Below are 17,445 nucleotides of genomic sequence, written 5' to 3'. Positions count from 1 at the left end.
GCTTAGGCAATCCTTTAAATCCACCCCTCTGCCTAACCCCAAAAAAGATGACAAATCACAGTAAAGCGAGTCAACCAACCTCTTGATGTTGTCACCAATTTCCACACCCTATCCTTTTCCCTCCTCAAAAACAAAAGGAATATTATATCAACTGATGTTTTGGTTTATGATCTCAACACAATTAAGCCTTTGATGTATCTCAGGTGTTTCTCATTCACTCTTGTACTTGTGAAACTTTTGAAATAATCTCTGGTGACAGCTGAGTGATCCTGAAGGACACCAAAATTAATTAAGGAATAAGACAAAAGAAGCCTTTTGAATCTTTTGGAGAAAGGAGGGTTAAAGGTATCATAAATAAATGAAGACTTTATGGGAAACTCACCTCTTCCTAAGATCCCCTAAGTTACTTCTTCACATAGACACAGTCATCAGAACTAATTCATAACTTCCAGCTGCCACTGATGGAGCTGGGAGGAAGCTAGGCATCCTGCAGTCACGTCTTGAATCCAGATCTACTGAGAATCCCCTCCATCGGGGCCATTTGTATTACATTTTAATAATATGATTTGCATTGGGTTCTTTTATTCCTGTGAGTCATGTGGAGACTCAACTTTGGCTGAAAAGGGGGATAATCATAAATAACAAACTTGATGCCTTCCCACCTGCCTATACTCTCCTCTGTCTCCTACTAAGTCAGAAAAATCCCCCTACACTTTCTCTGAACAATCACCTTCATGTTAGATTCAACGGGACTCTCAGTCGGGAGCAGGGTCACCCGCCTGCAGTTGTTCCTGCAGGGCTCGAGTTACCACAAGATTCTGAAAGTTCAGCAGTTCATTCCCTTGGCTTTAAGAAATGCTAGCTATTCGGTCAACAGATTTTTTGATATAAAAAATGGAAAACTCCTTCATCTACTTTACATAGTAACTGACTAAAATGGCCTGCAACACATTTGTAACGCAAAAACCATTACAAAGTATAGATTATAGTGTGACAAATCAAATGCAAATGTTTCAAATTTTGGTTTCTTTGTTGGGAGCTTTTTTCTAAATTACTGCAACATGATTTTTGCTGTTTTTTTAAAAAATACAGCTTGCTTTTGACTTACTTCACCAATCCTCAGCACTTCAAAAGATGAAAAATAAAGGGGGACGCAGCAAGCAGTCCTACGGTAAGTATAAAGCTTGCAATCTGTGATCTATGTGAATCTGGCAGTAACATATATTAATACCACTAGTCGCATGAGCATGACTATGGGGATTATGTTGTGTAAAGGACCCTTGAGTTAGAAAGGAAAAAACAAACAAAACAGGTGGGTTTCCTGGTCCCCACTCTGTGAATGTCAAGACAGAGATGTCCACTTGTGCACTCTCTCTCTCTCACACACACACAGTGTTTTTACTGATGTGCAAGGAAACTGGATTGCAGCATGGAATTGAGGAAGGTACCAAGTAGCATCAAGGGCAAAGGCTGTTCCTGGGTTCCTTGCTGCTCGAGACCTTCTCAGAAGGTTCAGTGCCTCAGAACAGTTTGATCAATGGGCCTGGCCAGCCGTTTGCTAAAGAGACTTTCATTTAAAGCAAAGTTCTATTTTAAAGTCCACAGAGCTGCTTTAAAACATATGCTCATAAACACAAATCGTCAGACCCATTTTCCAATCATTATTACAACACTCTGGTTTCCTGCTCAGCTGCCCCTAGGACTGACTGCGTTGTTAACATTTTATCCACTGCTCCACACCTTCTGTTTAATTAAATGGAAGGAAGGAATGGAAAGGAGGAGGACATTGTTGAGTGGCAGCACTGCTACACAATCCTCTCAGTAAGGAGAAACAAGGCGCATCACAACTGACTAATTTCCAAGCGTGCCCGACTTATGTTGCCAGCGCAACAACCTATCGGAGCGAGGCGCGAACATTAAGATCCTGGAAATAGTAGCACAAACTACAAAATCAGAGAGAAAACAAAGCTAATACTTCTGGAACAATCTGGGGCGCAAAAAAAAAATATTCAAGCAATATCAGCCCCCATTGTGCCACTGACTTACAGGATCCCGGTGAAATAAGTTCAATCAAACTGCTCTTTCATATACAAAAACAGCTTGGCTCCAGAGGATTGTGAAGGGTGTTCTGCTTCTGGGATGGATCTGTGTCGTTTCCTCCTTTTTTTCCTTTGTATGATCCACTCCCTGAAAAGATGCTCTTTGAGGGTCAGGTGGAGGATCCTCTGCAAACCCCCACCCACTGTACTTGAAGAAGTGCTATATTGTGAAGGGACAGGGGAGAGGAATGGATCTAACTCAATGAATGGAGCAGGTAAACTTGAACAAGAACAGAATGTAAAAAAATGCTTTTTTAAAAAAAGATTTGTCTTTGAAAAAATTAATATCTGATTTCATATCAGTCCAAGACGCTGCTGAATTCTGGCAGCATTTTAATTGGTGCAGATTGAACACGAACAAAATGCAAGAAAATGCTTTTTAAAAAAAAAGCTGTCTTTAAAAAAATTAATATCTGATTTCATATCAGTCCAAGACGCTGCTGAATTCTAGCAGCATTTTAATTGGCGCAGATTGTATTTTATATTATATATTATTTATATTATTTATCTATTTATTTATATAATAAGGAGCCCAGGAACAGCCCTTGCCCTTGATGTTACTGCGTGAGGTGCAGGAAGAGAAAAAAAGTTAGGTTTGATATTTATTCATTTATCTCATTTATACCCTGCCTTTCTCCTTAGCGGGAACCTAAACTACCTTACATCGTTCTTCTCTCTTTCATTTTTTTGAACGTCATCATCCAGAAATAGAAGAGGCAAATCCTGCTGGTTGCTGATCCTGTGCAGGACTCTAGACGGCTCTAGTTGTAACCAACTGGATGGAAAAGTTGGCTCATCTGAGAACATATTAGGGCTATAGCACATAAACCAAGAGAACAATTCTGCACTAGTGAAAATGATCATATATCCAGTTCCCATGGTTCCCCCCACACTGCCGATTTTTTAAAAATCCACAAATGGGGAGGGGCGGGCATCCAAGGCAAGAATAGTTCTGCAAACTCAGAGAACTGCCTGTCATTTCCTGAAAAATCTGAACACTTAAAATGCTTTTTTTTAAAAACCCAACAAATCTTACAAGCGATGTCTCCGCAGACCCTGCAACTGGAAAAAAATGCTTCTAAAGCATGACCGAGATCTTGCAAGACTACCACTGCAAAATCTTGGCCATGATTGGGGGGATGGGGCTTGGGCAAGCAGAAGCAACATATCCAAGGCCTGTTGTCCTTGTTAAAATCTTCCTTTTCTGAAGGACTGATGGCCCTTTACAATGTACCAGGCAAACTAACTTTCACCTGATACTTTGCAAAAGTCCCCAAGTCCTTCAGGAAATTTGAAAGAACATTTAAGTGAGACAGGACCCTTAGTAATGTCAGGTGTAGTTGGCTAGGCAACCAGAAATATCAACTGTCCTTTTAAGGAAAAAGAAGTTGGGAGAATGGGGAAGGAAGGGGCAATGAAATTTACCCCTCCCAAGTTTCCCTCTTGTTAATTCTAACAAATAGCAGTATGCATCTTGTGCTCAAAAAAACATACAGCTTGTCTTGTTTGATTATTTACGTATTTTCTGATTATTTACGTATTTTCTGAGTTAACAATCATCTTTGACTGAAATAAATTATGTCAGATAAGACGTTCAAAGTACAGATCACATACAGCAAAACATTTGAGACATTGTACAAACAATACCGAAGTGTCTGCCCTGAGCACAGAAAATAATGCGCTGGGAAACAACCTTTAAACAAAAGTTCCCTTATTTTGTACAAACATTTATGTGTTCATCCAACAGAGATTCTTTCACTTTATAAGAAGAAATGCAGTAGCAGAAGAGGTGGTATAGGTTAGGAATGAGCAATACAGGGGCATAAATAGGCAAAGTGACTAGAAGCCATCAAGGGACTGCGGTTATACAGTACACAAAGTTCCAACCCTCCTTTGGCAAACAGTGCCTACCCAGTTTTAAACAGTTTTAAATCACGGAAAACAATTAAAATTAATGCAGGGTAAGAGTCTCAGGATTCCGCACCAAGAGCCACATTCTGAGTGTGGGAAACTGTATAAAGATCAAATACACCCAAGCCTACAGCCTCAGGGAACTACTACTGGTATATTCTAATACCCTTTAGGATCCCACATTGTAGAATTTAATCAGCATTCTGAAAAACCATACTAATTTACCTTTTTATAAAAGCCAAAGGAGAAATGTAGTCTTCATGATATTAATAAATATCAGAAGGCATAATCTGGGTTTTTTGCAGAAGACTTAAAAAAAACAAAAACAGCAAGTTCCCTCCATCAGAAACTTCATCACTCAAAACTCATTTTCTCAATACACTGCAAGGCTCCGGTTACACTAAACACTAGTATGAAGGTCTGGGGAACATCACAATTTCACCCGTATTTTCAAGCATCTGCAACTATTGCACAGGTGGTGCTACAAGGGGAGAAAGGTTGTGACCCCGAGGTTAACTTAATGGATATTTAGGCTTTATTGAAACAGAAGGTACTCTAATAACCGTGGTTGGCATATACAGAACAAGAATGAACACATAGAGATATAAAGCATCTGTTTACTGTATCTGACTACTGAAATGACTCAGACCACCCCTACATAGGACTGAGTAAGGACTTCATACCCAAGCGTACAGAGTTTTAACCCTGAACTTCCTGAACTGAAGTCTGTTGTTTGATTCACAGGTTTGCAGTAGATTCGTTGACTGAACTATGGGATTATACTGCTGAGTCCATAGCTGGGGGAAGGTGGGCTAAAAGTGCTCCAGTTAGATATCCTACATCCTAACAATGTACTATACATCACTTTCTACATTTCCTTGAGTACTACACAGGCAAATTTGTTTCAAAAAAAGTATGTTAGTTAAAACTTTCCTGTTCAGGATAACTTTCTTGATAGATGCCCATGTGGAAGAACATATTTGAAATGTCAACCAGAACACACTGGTCACCCATAATCTCAAAATGTTGCCCATTTTCATTTCATACAGTTTTAAGTCAAGAAACTGACTTCATGTTATTGTAAACTACATGGTCAACCCTTCGTAAGTTCCAGTAACATGGTGCAAAGCAGAAGAACAACCGTCTCACAAACTGGAATGCTACAAGGAAAGTGGTACATTGGCACTGAATTGATCAATGACAAAGTGCCAGGCATCTAGCAACACTAGTAAGGTCACTCTCCAGTCAGTAGGCCTTGTATATTATCACCAGGTGATTATAGCCATTGATTATGTTTCCGTTGCACTCTTTCTCTAAGGTGATCATGGTAGCTGTGCATGTTTCTCCTCTTCTCTCTTTTATCCTCACACCAATCCTGTGGGGTTCTGCTGAGAGAGTGCAACTCGGAGATCTGAACCCAGGCCTCCCCAGTCCAACTTTCTAAATCACTACACTACACATCGGCCCTCAAGCCTTGCACACAACCCAGTTGCAACAGCAATTACAAGTCCCATCTGTGCAGGACAGGAACTCTCAACTAAGTACTATGCACCTCTGGGTAACCACAATGAATTACAGAAGCCTGCGCAAAATTTAAGATCATGCCACTTGATGCCAATTTGGGGAACAGTCAATCAGAGCACTCTTTAGAAGACAATGAGAAAGAATCAGGCTGTCAAGGATTGAGCAATGGAAGACTAGTATCTAGAAACTCTATCCAGGTCAGCTTTTAATTTCTAAGGACGGGCCTGCACTTGGGTCTAATGCAGACATGCAGTTAAGATCACATGCATTTCCTGTTTCCCTTACCTTCTGTTGCTTTAATGTAATATCCGTTCTCTTTACTTGGTGGGACATCCAGCAACTGCATGACTCTATCTAGCAGCCCATGAATCACCTCAAAGCCAGGATTTTTGTTATAGTAGACAGCACAGAGATGCCTGTGGTTTCTTGCACCTACATCTGGAGAAGAAATAGGCAGCTACAGTTACCAATTTCATCAACATTGCCTTTTAAGGATTTTGTCTTTTTTAATCCTATTTCACATCAGTCTCTCTTTACACCTACATACTGACAATGGTAGATCAAAGAGGAATCGGCCATACTCCCCCCCCCCCTTTAAAAATACTCTTTCCATAGGCCTACTTCCCACTGATAAGAGCCCCGTGGCGCAGAATGGCAAGCTGCATTATGGCAGTCCAAGCTCTGCTCACGACCTGAGTTCGATCCCAACAGAAGTTGGTTTCAGGTAGCCGGCTCAAGTTTGACTCAGCCTTCCATCCTTCTGAGGTTGGTAAACTGAGTACCCAGGTTGCTGGGGGTAAAGTGTAGATGACTGGGAAAGGCAATGGCAAACCACCCCGTAAATATAGTCTGCCTAGTAAAGGTTGGGATGTGACATCACCCCATGGGTCAGGAATGACCCGGTGCTTGCACAGGGGACTACTTTTACCTTTTTACTTCCCACTGACATAGGGGGTTACCACACTTTGTATTCCCAGCGATGTATTAAGAGTTTGAAAACGTTATAAAAAACATCGCTTTAAAAGGGTTTTTGGATACCACGGCTTATAAATGGTAAAGGGGCCAAACAAAGTGTGAACAGTATTTTTTATAATGTTTTCAAACTCTTAATACATTGGTGGGAATACACAGAAAGTGCGAACAGTATTTTTTGTAACGTTTTCAAACTCTTAATACATCGCTGGGAATACAAGTGCGGTAACCCCCATAGTCAACTTGTAGCTGGATTGCACCACTTTAAAATGCAGAAGGGGGGTAGGTCACATGACTGAATGCTCTACACAAAATGCTGTACAAACACCTTTCTCTCTATTTTTCTAACTTAACACCATGCAAAAAAATAGCATGTGTCTTGGAAAAGGCTATCTTCTCACACACACCGCAGTTGGGGAGCATTCCATCATATGAGCTTTCATCTGGCTGTAGTCGGGGCCTCAAAGAGAAGCATCAACCTCTGTTTAACCCCACATATATCTAGATTCACATTCACAGGCAGATTTGAAAATACTGTATTTGATTATGAAGTTCATTCATTTTATGCTACAGACTTGCTGCCAAACCTAAGCTGAGCTTTCCTGGACAAGCCTCAGTTCATTCTACTCAAAGAGAAACCTTTTGTCTCATTCCATAAAGCGATTATGCGGTTAGATCAGCATAAATTATATATGTACTGTAGAGACTTAAATGACTTGTCTGAAGATGCTGTTCCACACCAAAGAATGGCTTTCTACAGGCCAAAAAAAATGCATTGGGAAATAAAACTGGTGTTTGCTGCCCTATAGCAATGGAAAAATTGCATTGGGCATATCTCTCAAAAGGAGTTTGGAATTTAAACATCTGTTGTGAACTTACTGCGGGGTCTCAACAGCCCTGTGAGCAGAACCATTAGGATCCCCATTGCGCTTAATGACCATCAGAACACACATTTCCCAGATCTTCACTCCTTCCTCTCACAAAGATGCCTTCCTATCAATTTGCTTTAACACCAGAAAACTAGGGAGACAGTTAAATATTAATACCTAGCAGATACAACAGGGAAAGGGTAACTCAAAGCAAAATATCAGTGCTTGAACTGTACAAAAAATGCACCTCTATTCACTTTAAAAAAATCATTTAAATATGGTAAAAATTGTCACACACTTGGGAATGACTCAGTCCATAATAGGCAAATGCTCATGTGCAGAAGATTCCTGGACACTCATGAACCCTGTTTTGCATTCTCCCACCAATGCATGCACGTGGGCATGCTCAAACAGTGCAAAACGTCATCAGGATGAATACAAGTGGTCTGCGTTTGCAAACTTCAAAGCTATGATTATAATTTGGATTGAGCAAAGAGACAGACTCTGGAAGGTGATGCGGGAGGCATGCAGCTTCCTCCCCTTGCTCCCGATGGTCTGTCTCATTGCCTGCACAAGAGACGCAAAATCCCAAATCCCACTGAGTTCGTGGGAATTCTCTGCAAGCAAGTGCTACAAACATGCTGGACCCAATAAAGTCCTTAATTTTTTAAAGGTTATCAGTGCTAAGCTTCGATTCTCTTACCTTTGGTGGAGTCTTTTACTACAATGTCAGAGATCTCGAAGAGTTTCAGAGGTAGAGGCATCTTCCTGTTAGCAGCAATAGTTTTCAGGAGACCAGGTAAGAGGGTAGTACGTGCCACCTGTTGGTCAAATGCAGAATTGTACAGATGAAAACTTTTTTTTTTTGCCTTGAAGTCCCAGCCATCTTATGCCGACCTCCTAGGGTTTTCAAGGCAAGAGATGTTCAGAGGTGGGTTGCCATTGCCTGCCTCTGCATAACAATCTTGGCATTCCTTTGTGGTCTCCCATCTAAATACTGACCAGGGATGACACTGCTTAGTTTCCGAGATCAAGCTAGCCTGGGCTATCCAGGTTAGTCTAAATTACACCTTCCCCAATTCAGAGAACAACATGCTACCACAGGAGGGAGCAGAATACCCAATAGTAAATACATTTGTTTTTTCCCCTTTATTTCTCTCCTCTTCTAGCAATTCCCCCATCGGCCAGCACAGTGCAACACTTGTGCTAGTCTTATAAGTAAGGAATGTCATACTTTATTTGCCCTTTTTATTATCTAGAGATCTTACATAAATTAAATTCATTTAATATATAATTAATTTAATATGAGAATCTATTGAATCTATTTATTTTCAGTGTTACAAGGTAAGATCTTCAGAACTGATCCACAAGTATTGAGACGTCTAGGCGGCCTCTACATTAAAATCCAATTACTGTATTTCATGCCTAAATCCCCCAGAAAGCAAAAAATATTTATTGGTTACAGACCATTGAGGTTTTACATTATATGAAGTTAACTGAATATGCAACTGTTGGTTCTCACTTGAAATTCTGCTGTTTTTGGATTTGCTATATGCACTGCTTTTGTTGCAGAGATGTCGATCCCCAGTTTGTTGGCAATATCTTCTTGGGAACACTAAGAATGAGAGGGGAAAAACAAGTTAAATTTAAGTGTAAAAATTCTTAATGGCGAAACCTCCCAGCATAGTGTAGTGGTTAAGAGCGGCGGACTCTAATCTGGTGAACCGGTTTGGTTCCCCCACTCCCACATATGAAGCCAGCTGGGTGACCTTGGGCTAGCCACAGTTCTCTGAGCTCTCTCAGCCCCACCTACCTCACAGGATGTCTTCTTGGGGGAGAGGAAGGAAAGGAGATTGTAAGCCGGTTTGAGACTTCTTAAAGGTAGAGAAAACCGGCATATAAAAACCAACTCTTCTTCTTCTCCCTTCAGCAGGGCCACCAAACAGCTGTAGATCACCCAGCTAAGAGATGAAACCCCTATCCTTACATTCGAGTGAATGGACCCCGGCATATACTTTACTAATGATTATTGAAGGCCTTTACCAATGAACTGTGAAATTTCACACAGTGAGTTTAACCACCAGGTTACACACGGCCCACTAGAAAGCAACAGGCCAACAAGATGAGCTGATGGAGCAGCTACTACCAATGTAAGGCCTTACACAGGATGAGTTAATATTACACTGCGACATCTGCAACATTGCTTTGTTGGTTACTCTGACGTTTTGATCCAGAAATCACTGACAAGACAATGGAATGGATATATACATCAAATATGTGCAAGCATATTATAAACCTAGGATAACACCCCATTATGCTTGGTGCTATATATGCAATCCCCTTGGTGACCCTCCCATATGGATCAAAAGAGCCACAAAGGGCACCAAGAGATAGACAATCTGTTTCTGCAAACACACACATAAGTGCTTGTAGCACTATAATTACAAGTGCATGCAAAAGAGGAGTATGGTAAGGATCAGGGGGGGGGGAGAAGGGGTGGAATGGTGGGAAGGAAAACGCACAAATGTGAACTGGGGAACAAGAAACCCATAATCAGGAAAGTTGGGGATAAAGCCAGAGCAAGAGGGGAGAAAGAGGGGGTGAATTCCCTTCCACATGTCTTCACACATCACACACTTGTATTTATTTATTGCCGTCAAGTCACAGCTAACTTATGGCAACCCACGTAGGGTTTTCAAGGCAAGAGACATTGTCAGGTGGTTTGCCATTGCCGGCCTGTGCATCACGCCCCTGGTATTCCTTGGAGGTGCCCCATCCAAATACTTGCCAGCGTCAGAGCTGAGAGTGTGTGACTGGCCCAAGGTTTCCCAGCAAGCTTCCATGGCATGAGTTTGGATGTGAACCTGGGTTTCCCAGGTCCTAGTCCAACACCTTAACCACTACACCACGCTGGCTCTCCACTTGCATTTATAGTTGTCCCTTCCAGGAATCTTGAACTTTCTTGGCTCCTCCCCAGTGGAGACAGTCCAGAAGGCCACATAAGGTCACACTGTACAGATAGAAGTCCCTGAGCCCATGGAACCGGTGCACTGGAACCAACCCACTGATTGTACAGCTAAATAATTATTTTAGCCATTTCAAAACTTTTTTATGATCAAGGAAAAACAAGACTCAGAATGGAACACAGTGTTGCCTGGAAAAAGTTTTCCTCTTTCTAATAATTTCAACTTGCAGTTTTATAATTTAAACCAGTCATATCATGTTGCTCCATCTCCTTTTGGAATCCATATTACAAACTAGACCAATCATAGAAGCTGGTTTTACTTAGGAGCTCTGTTCTGTTCAGCAGGTAATGCGGAGGTCAGCCAAGAGTTAATGCCTTTGACAGAGCGGGAAAGGCCAAGCTTACTGACCCTTCAGAAAGAAAAAAAAGGTTCCCACCCAGCACCGGTTCTGCTGGGTCATTAACACTCCCAGAGTTGAAGGTAGCTTGCTTTCCAGGCAGCCACAAGCTTCCCATAAGGGAAGCCCTTTATTCTTTGTTCTCTCTGATTGGATTAGGTGGAGGGAGGAGAAAACATGGTCAGCACATGCTCGGTCTTAGCGCTCAGAAACCAGAAGCCGCTTTACTTTCCACAGCCAGCGCAAGGCCATACCAGGCCGAAGAAAAGCAATCAACATGCAGCTTTCCCAGTGAACACACCTGCCTCCACTGAGGTTTTAACATCCAGCCCCAGAAACTGCTAATTAAACGTACCAGAGCAAAAGTGAGTGCTTCAGTGAAACCTGCCGCTGCCAAGTCTTGTCTCAGGAGTTCTGTCAGTTTATTGAGAGGAAACTAGTGGGAAAAGAAAACAATTTTATTTAATCATTCAGCTCAATGACCATCACAAAATCATGGAGGTGACTTTTTAAAAAAGCCCTGCCAACTAGCTACATCTGGTCTTGACTTGAGGAAATGAAATTCCCAATTAGGATTGAATACGGACTCCAGGTTTAAACTTTTCAAACCCATCCAACGCAGGTCTTTGGGTTTCTCAGATCAGATGGGCATCTGTTTTGTATCTTTGCTCTGGTAAACCCCTCATGCAACAAGACATCACAGAATATTGTTTTAATTCTAAGACACAGTTTTCTTCCAGGAACCCTTCTGGCATACTTCTAGCCATTCGACTGACAATACAGATTGTTTACTTAAAGGTGCAATCTTACTTGATTAGCTATGGTGTATGTTTTCGGAATAGTCATCTGAATGTTATTATAGCCATACGCGACTGCAGCGTCTTCTATGATATCACACGCATGGATAATGTCAGACCTTGTAGGAGGGATTTCAACCTCTATATTGTTCCCATTCCCTATGACGTGAGACTTCAAACACATCCTGGTGAGCAGCTTTGCAAGGCTTGCTGGAGTCTCACTAAAACAAAAGCAAGAGTATATAATAACATATTTTAAGTCTCAGATAATTTTACTCTACGGCCATCGCCTTTCATTTGCTCAATGACTTCACTTTCAAGGGAGCATTAGTTATGAACTGCTGCTCCAAAAGAGTTAAGGCTCAGTCATAAATTACCTGAAGAGATAAAACATTTGTCTCTAGAAGCCCAACACTAATTTTTAGGACACTTAGCATGGAACTAACTCATAAGACTGATTTGTTTTCTAGAAAGTCAAAATGTTTAGACATAACTTTAGTATATGGGTAAACAGTCTACAACTCCTGCTCCCCCGGAAAAAAAATATTGTTCATATCGGGCACCAAAGAAAGGAATACAAAGTTCACACAAAAGGAAGTTTGGAGATGTAAAACATTCAAGATCTAATGCAGAAAGTTTTCATCAGGGAAAGTGAAGACCTTCCTTCAAAGTTGTGGCTTGGTTCCAGACTAGACATCTCTGCGGGTGCAAGGACTTCTGCCTACAGAGTACAGGGTTTTTCTTACCTCTCCACTTCCATGGAAGCCTGCAATGATCCCCAAAATCCTGTTCTTAGGGGTCCCATGCCCATAGGAATAGGATTTCAGGGAGAATTTCAGGCTACTGCAGCAGAAGGGAGGCATGAAAAATGTGCTTCGTGAGTGGACATCCCTAGACCTGTGGAAAGGTTCACCTGGATCTTTCCCTCTGACCTTTACAACGCTCCTTGCATAGCCTTCTAAAACCGATATGCCCTCAGTGGGTAAGAACGGGGTGGGTGGTTTCTTTTCCATTGATTGACACAGCAAACGACAATCCTGTCTTAAAGAAAAGGGCAATGGTTTCAAGCAGCTGATGCCCAGGTGACAATGCTGTACCAAACAACAACAAAAAATATGAGAAACGATGGAAGGGGAGCAGAGAGAAGGAAACTGATGCCAAAATGTAACTTCCTCATTGAACAAGACTCAGTAGTGATTTACAGAATGCAGCTTTGGCAGCATTATATGGACTCAGCAGTCAGGAATGGATTAATCATCACGTTGAGTACACTGCGGAATAAAGCTCTACTCCAGAGCTCCTGCTAGCTGCTAGAACAATGGGCTCTCCCTACTACTACCCAAGCCAGGAAGGCAAGGCAATCAGGTGTTTTATAGCACAGCAATAAATGCTAAACAGCAGTATTTCCATGAGAACAATGAAGGCCCATGGCAAGGGAGGACTAAAATTAAACTACAAAATCAGGGCTTGGCAAATCCCAGGCACCAGGTTGCCATGGTGACTAGAAATTTCATTGCGAGGCTTAGCATTTTCAGCGAGATTTTTATTGCACCGCCTGTCAGCAATCCTCAGAAGTACAAAGAGTATTTATCATTTCACGTCAGAATGTTTTGTTGTATGACAAACATGGATCTGCGGTGAACCTCTTGTCACTGCTTGTTTATATGTTAAGTTTACACCATTCGAGGGTGGTAGTTGAATTCATTTCTTAACCAGTTGCTTTCTATACTGGCACCAATACTCTTCTGAAAGAAACAATGGAATTATTGGGGAGAAGGTTGGTTAGGGTTGGAGGTTAGCTTTTTGTGGTGGTGATGACGACCAGAGTTATGCCATATCTATTTATACACTAAAACGTAGCTTTAATAAAATTATGAAAAACTGTGAAGTGTTTAGGATTAGGTTTTCTGATAACAGCAACTAGAAAATATGGTCCTTGAAAAGTAAAACCTTGAGGTCTGAAAAATGAATCTGGTTCCTAATTTTTGGGCCGGCTCTTGGAACCAAAGAAAGTCTGCCAAGGTATGGTACAAGCAGTCTCTCCCAGAAAGGAGGATTCCATCCTGACATCCCTATCTGTATTCCCAAAGTGACATAGGTGTAGCCGCAGACTTCTCGCACTTCTCAAAGAAAGATGAGGCTAACTTACTTAATTCCTATTTTCTTGTTCATGATGTCAGGCTTTATCTTTTCTCGGCGATAAGCCAACTCCTGGAAAAGAGGAAGAAGTGCCTTTAACAAGTTAGCATTCTAAGAACACTATAGTTTCATAGCATGAGAGAAGCAGCTGTCTCCAGATGTTTAACCCAAGTATCTGGAAATCAGAGGTATATATCTTTTAAACCAAAAATTTAGGTATTTTGGCTGAGAATTGCTAAGAGGCATATTCTCCACATACCAGTCTAATCCTTTTCAAAATCCACCTAACCTATCAGCCATTCAAATGGCAAATGAGATTCTATGTGGTCAAGTGAAAAGTGTTGCGTATTGGGGCAAATAATCACATATACACTGATGGGAACTGAGCAGACAGCAATTGACCAAGAAAGGGACCTTGGGGTGGTAGTAGATAACTTGATGACTGTCAACCCAGCGTGCAGCGGTTGTGATTCCATGCTGCCCTTAATGACAACAGGAATAGAGAATAAAACTGCCACTATCATATTGCCCCTCTACAAATCTATGGTGAGACCTTACTTGGAATATTGTGTATGGTTCTGGTCACTGAACTTGAGAAATGATATTGTAGAGCTTAAAAATGTGCAGAAAGGAGCAACCCAAATGATCCGGGGCTAGAGCAGCTGCCCTATGAGGATAAGTTTAAATGCTTAGGGCTGATCAGCCTCGAAAAAAAAGCAAGTAAGGGGAGACATAATAATGGTTTATAAAATTATGCACACCATGGAAAGAATGGACAGGGAGAAATTCTTCTTCCTCTCCCATAATACTAGAACCCAGGGTCATTCACTGAGGCTGAAGGATGGGAGATTCAGGACAGATCAAAGGAAGTATTTCTTCACACAACTCACTGCCACAGGATGTGGTCATGGCTACCAACATGAAAGGCTATAAAAGGGGAGTGGACACATTCATGGAGGACAGGGCTATCAGTGGCTACTAATCATAATGGATATCTACTCCCTCCAGTACCAAAAACACTATGTCTCTTTAAATCAATTGCTGGGGAGCACAGGCAGGAGAAAAGAAAATTTAGTCTGGATCCCATCCAGTGAAAAACAGATTCACATCCCAACCATTCTTTAGATATCTTAATCCCGGTATATTAGTGCAATTTATACTTCTCGGGATGCGTGCATTGTATTCAATACCACTTTAATCAATTGACAATACAGTATAAAAGTAAAAAATAAACAGAAAATCTGGATTGCAGAAGGTAGACAACATGTTGGGGTCGTGTCAACTGTGTGCAATTATATAGTTCTCTCACATACTCTCTCAGTGCCCTGAGCCAGAAAAAGGGAATTACCTCCAGCGTACAGGAAGAAGACAAGAAAGCCCACATGAAGATTTTAGGCCAGACAGCTGTGAAGGAACAGTTAGAAATAAAGCCCTGTGGCCTGTAAGAGAATGGATGAGGAGTGGTACCGAGAGTGGTACCTGAAGGAGACACTTATGCCAGGAAGCAGGAAGTTACATGTAGTTTCAACTCCTTTCTAAAGGATGCCTTAAAAGGCCACCCAAGAGTTTTGTATTTCATGGATGCCCTTAATTAGTTATCATTCTATTGCTTCTGTTGTACTCACTGGAAAGATGTAGCTTTTTCCATTGGGATAAGTCACCTCTGTTGCTTCAACACTGAGGAAGGAACAATAACCAGACTACTTAAAATACAGGATATGGTAACAGTGTACAAATTCACAATAAAAATAATTATACTGACTCACGTGAATGGCTTCTGGCAGTATTCACTGAACATCGTGACTAGGATATCAAGGACAATTTTTGCCTTAAGAAAGAAAGTATACATACCCACATTAGTCTAAGAAATGTATATGGTGTTTAAGCTAGAAAATTATACAGTTACTCCCAATAAGGTACTTAAGCAATGTATGAGGCTGCAGGAAAAAAAAAACACACCCCAGGAAGAAAAATATCATTGTCCTAATGGTTAAAATGCAATTAAATTTATTCCGTATAATGAAGAGTACAATTCCAAGGTTGCCAGAAGTCTAGAGTTTTGAATGTCATGCCCCATATATGGGTAATTAAGCTAGAATTCAACTCCCAGTATAACAGTATAGTGGTGGTTTCAGAATTAGTGGTGGTTTCAGAATTACAACATTTTACACCATCAACTTAAGCTCTTATGTCTTGTTGGCTGAGGATGAATTTCTGGAGATTACTAGATGACAGTAGTAAAGGCCAGCTGTATACACATTACTTTCACTTTACTTTGTTTAATTGTCAAAATTACTTACTTTGGTAAGGTCTGTACCTGTACACTCAATGAACACATTTCTGGTGTTGAGATTTATTTTCGTATGGTCTCCTAAAAAAAAAAAAAAAAAAAAGACATTTAAAGTTGTGTATAATCACAAGTGGTGAGCACTTAACATGGACAGGATTGTCGATCCTTTGGTTTTTCCCATATGCTTAGACACATGTTTAGGCCCCATGCAAACTGAGCAGTCTGCACTCGAAGCTGAATTGCCAGCAGGCCTCATGAACATGCCCGGATTAAAGGAGCCCTCTTAGGCATTTACAACCATGTGCTCAACAGAGCTTCTTGTTCACCTGCTGACCCAACTCCTGACAAAGGGGCAGAAACAGAATTGCTGCTGGAAGGAAAGGTTTCAGCCAGCTGCATACATATTGTCAGACATGTGGTTCTTAGGATTTTGGCCTCAAAGAAGAATTCAGTGCATTGGTGCTAATGATACTGAGCAGAAAGCTACTACAGGCACATATACAAAAAGAATTTGGTGCTGATTCCTATAAACACCCACCTATAAAAATCTGGTGTTGTCTAACCCAAACACCTACATATAAAATGTACCACATTCCTCTCAGTTCCTGCAACCCCTTCTGGCCCCTGGAAAGATCATTCCTGGGGTCTTGGGTCCCACACAGAGGAATATCTATGTTGAGTGAAATCCTGAATGCTGAGTGAAGCCCTTTTCTTCCCTAAACTGACTAGCAGCAGCCTGCCAAGATCTCAAGCACAGATCTTTCATATCACTTGCTAACTGATCCTTTTTTTATCTTGAGAAGCCAGGGACTGAACGTGGAACCTTGTGCATGCAAAGCAGGTGCTCTACGACTAAGCCATGGCCCCTTCCCATGTACATTGACCCTTTAAAAAACTCAAAACCTGACCATTCAGTGTCCTGTATTTAAACATACATATATAGAAAGGATATACTCTTTTCATATATATCTTTCAATGCCTTCCGCCCCTTCTAAACCAGCTGGAAAGATCATTCCTCGGTTTGGTGGACTAACATTTGTTTATATTATTTATAGTCCTCCTTCTTTGCTGAGCCTCAAGGCAAATCAAACAGTGTAAATCAATGCAGTCAATAAGCAACGTAATAGGATTAGGATAGGATTAAAATCTGCAGCAAAGCTGAAACAGATCCAAGTATTAAAACGACACATTAAACAAGAAATTATGTAATAGGATAATGCATATAGAACACATATTACATACTATACACAGTAGTACAGTCCATAGTCCTTTCCCCTTTATTATTAAAGCATTCTTCCTGAACCAGTTCTGTTATAATAAAGCCCCATTAAGAACAACATGCCAGCAAGTCACTGACTGACTCATGGGTACCCCTTCCACAGGGCATGAGATCAGCAGATGTGGTTTGCCATTGCCTTCCTCTGTGTAGCAACTTCAGTCTTCCTTGGTGATCTCTCATCTAAGTACTGACTGTGCTTGAC

At 41.1% G+C, this 17,445-nt stretch overlaps 1 protein-coding gene across 1 annotated transcript in view; it reads right to left on the bottom strand.

Annotated features, from left to right (window-relative positions):
• Nucleotides 1–17,445, bottom strand: part of FARSB (phenylalanyl-tRNA synthetase subunit beta) — a 34,105-nt gene that overhangs the window by 6,565 nt on the left and 10,095 nt on the right. Inside the window, exons 8-16 of the mRNA XM_056849926.1 lie at nt 15,975–16,045; nt 15,441–15,502; nt 15,300–15,351; nt 13,685–13,746; nt 11,549–11,756; nt 11,094–11,174; nt 8,898–8,990; nt 8,079–8,196; nt 5,820–5,972 (exon numbers count right to left, since the gene is read on the bottom strand). Coding sequence (XP_056705904.1) covers nt 5,820–5,972; nt 8,079–8,196; nt 8,898–8,990; nt 11,094–11,174; nt 11,549–11,756; nt 13,685–13,746; nt 15,300–15,351; nt 15,441–15,502; nt 15,975–16,045 — 900 coding nt within the window. The remainder of the gene's footprint in view (nt 1–5,819; nt 5,973–8,078; nt 8,197–8,897; nt 8,991–11,093; nt 11,175–11,548; nt 11,757–13,684; nt 13,747–15,299; nt 15,352–15,440; nt 15,503–15,974; nt 16,046–17,445) is intronic.

The sequence above is a fragment of the Euleptes europaea genome, chromosome 5 (assembly GCF_029931775.1).
Source record: "Euleptes europaea isolate rEulEur1 chromosome 5, rEulEur1.hap1, whole genome shotgun sequence".
NCBI lineage: Eukaryota > Metazoa > Chordata > Lepidosauria > Squamata > Sphaerodactylidae > Euleptes > Euleptes europaea.
This window is presented reverse-complemented; position numbering and strand designations above follow the sequence as displayed.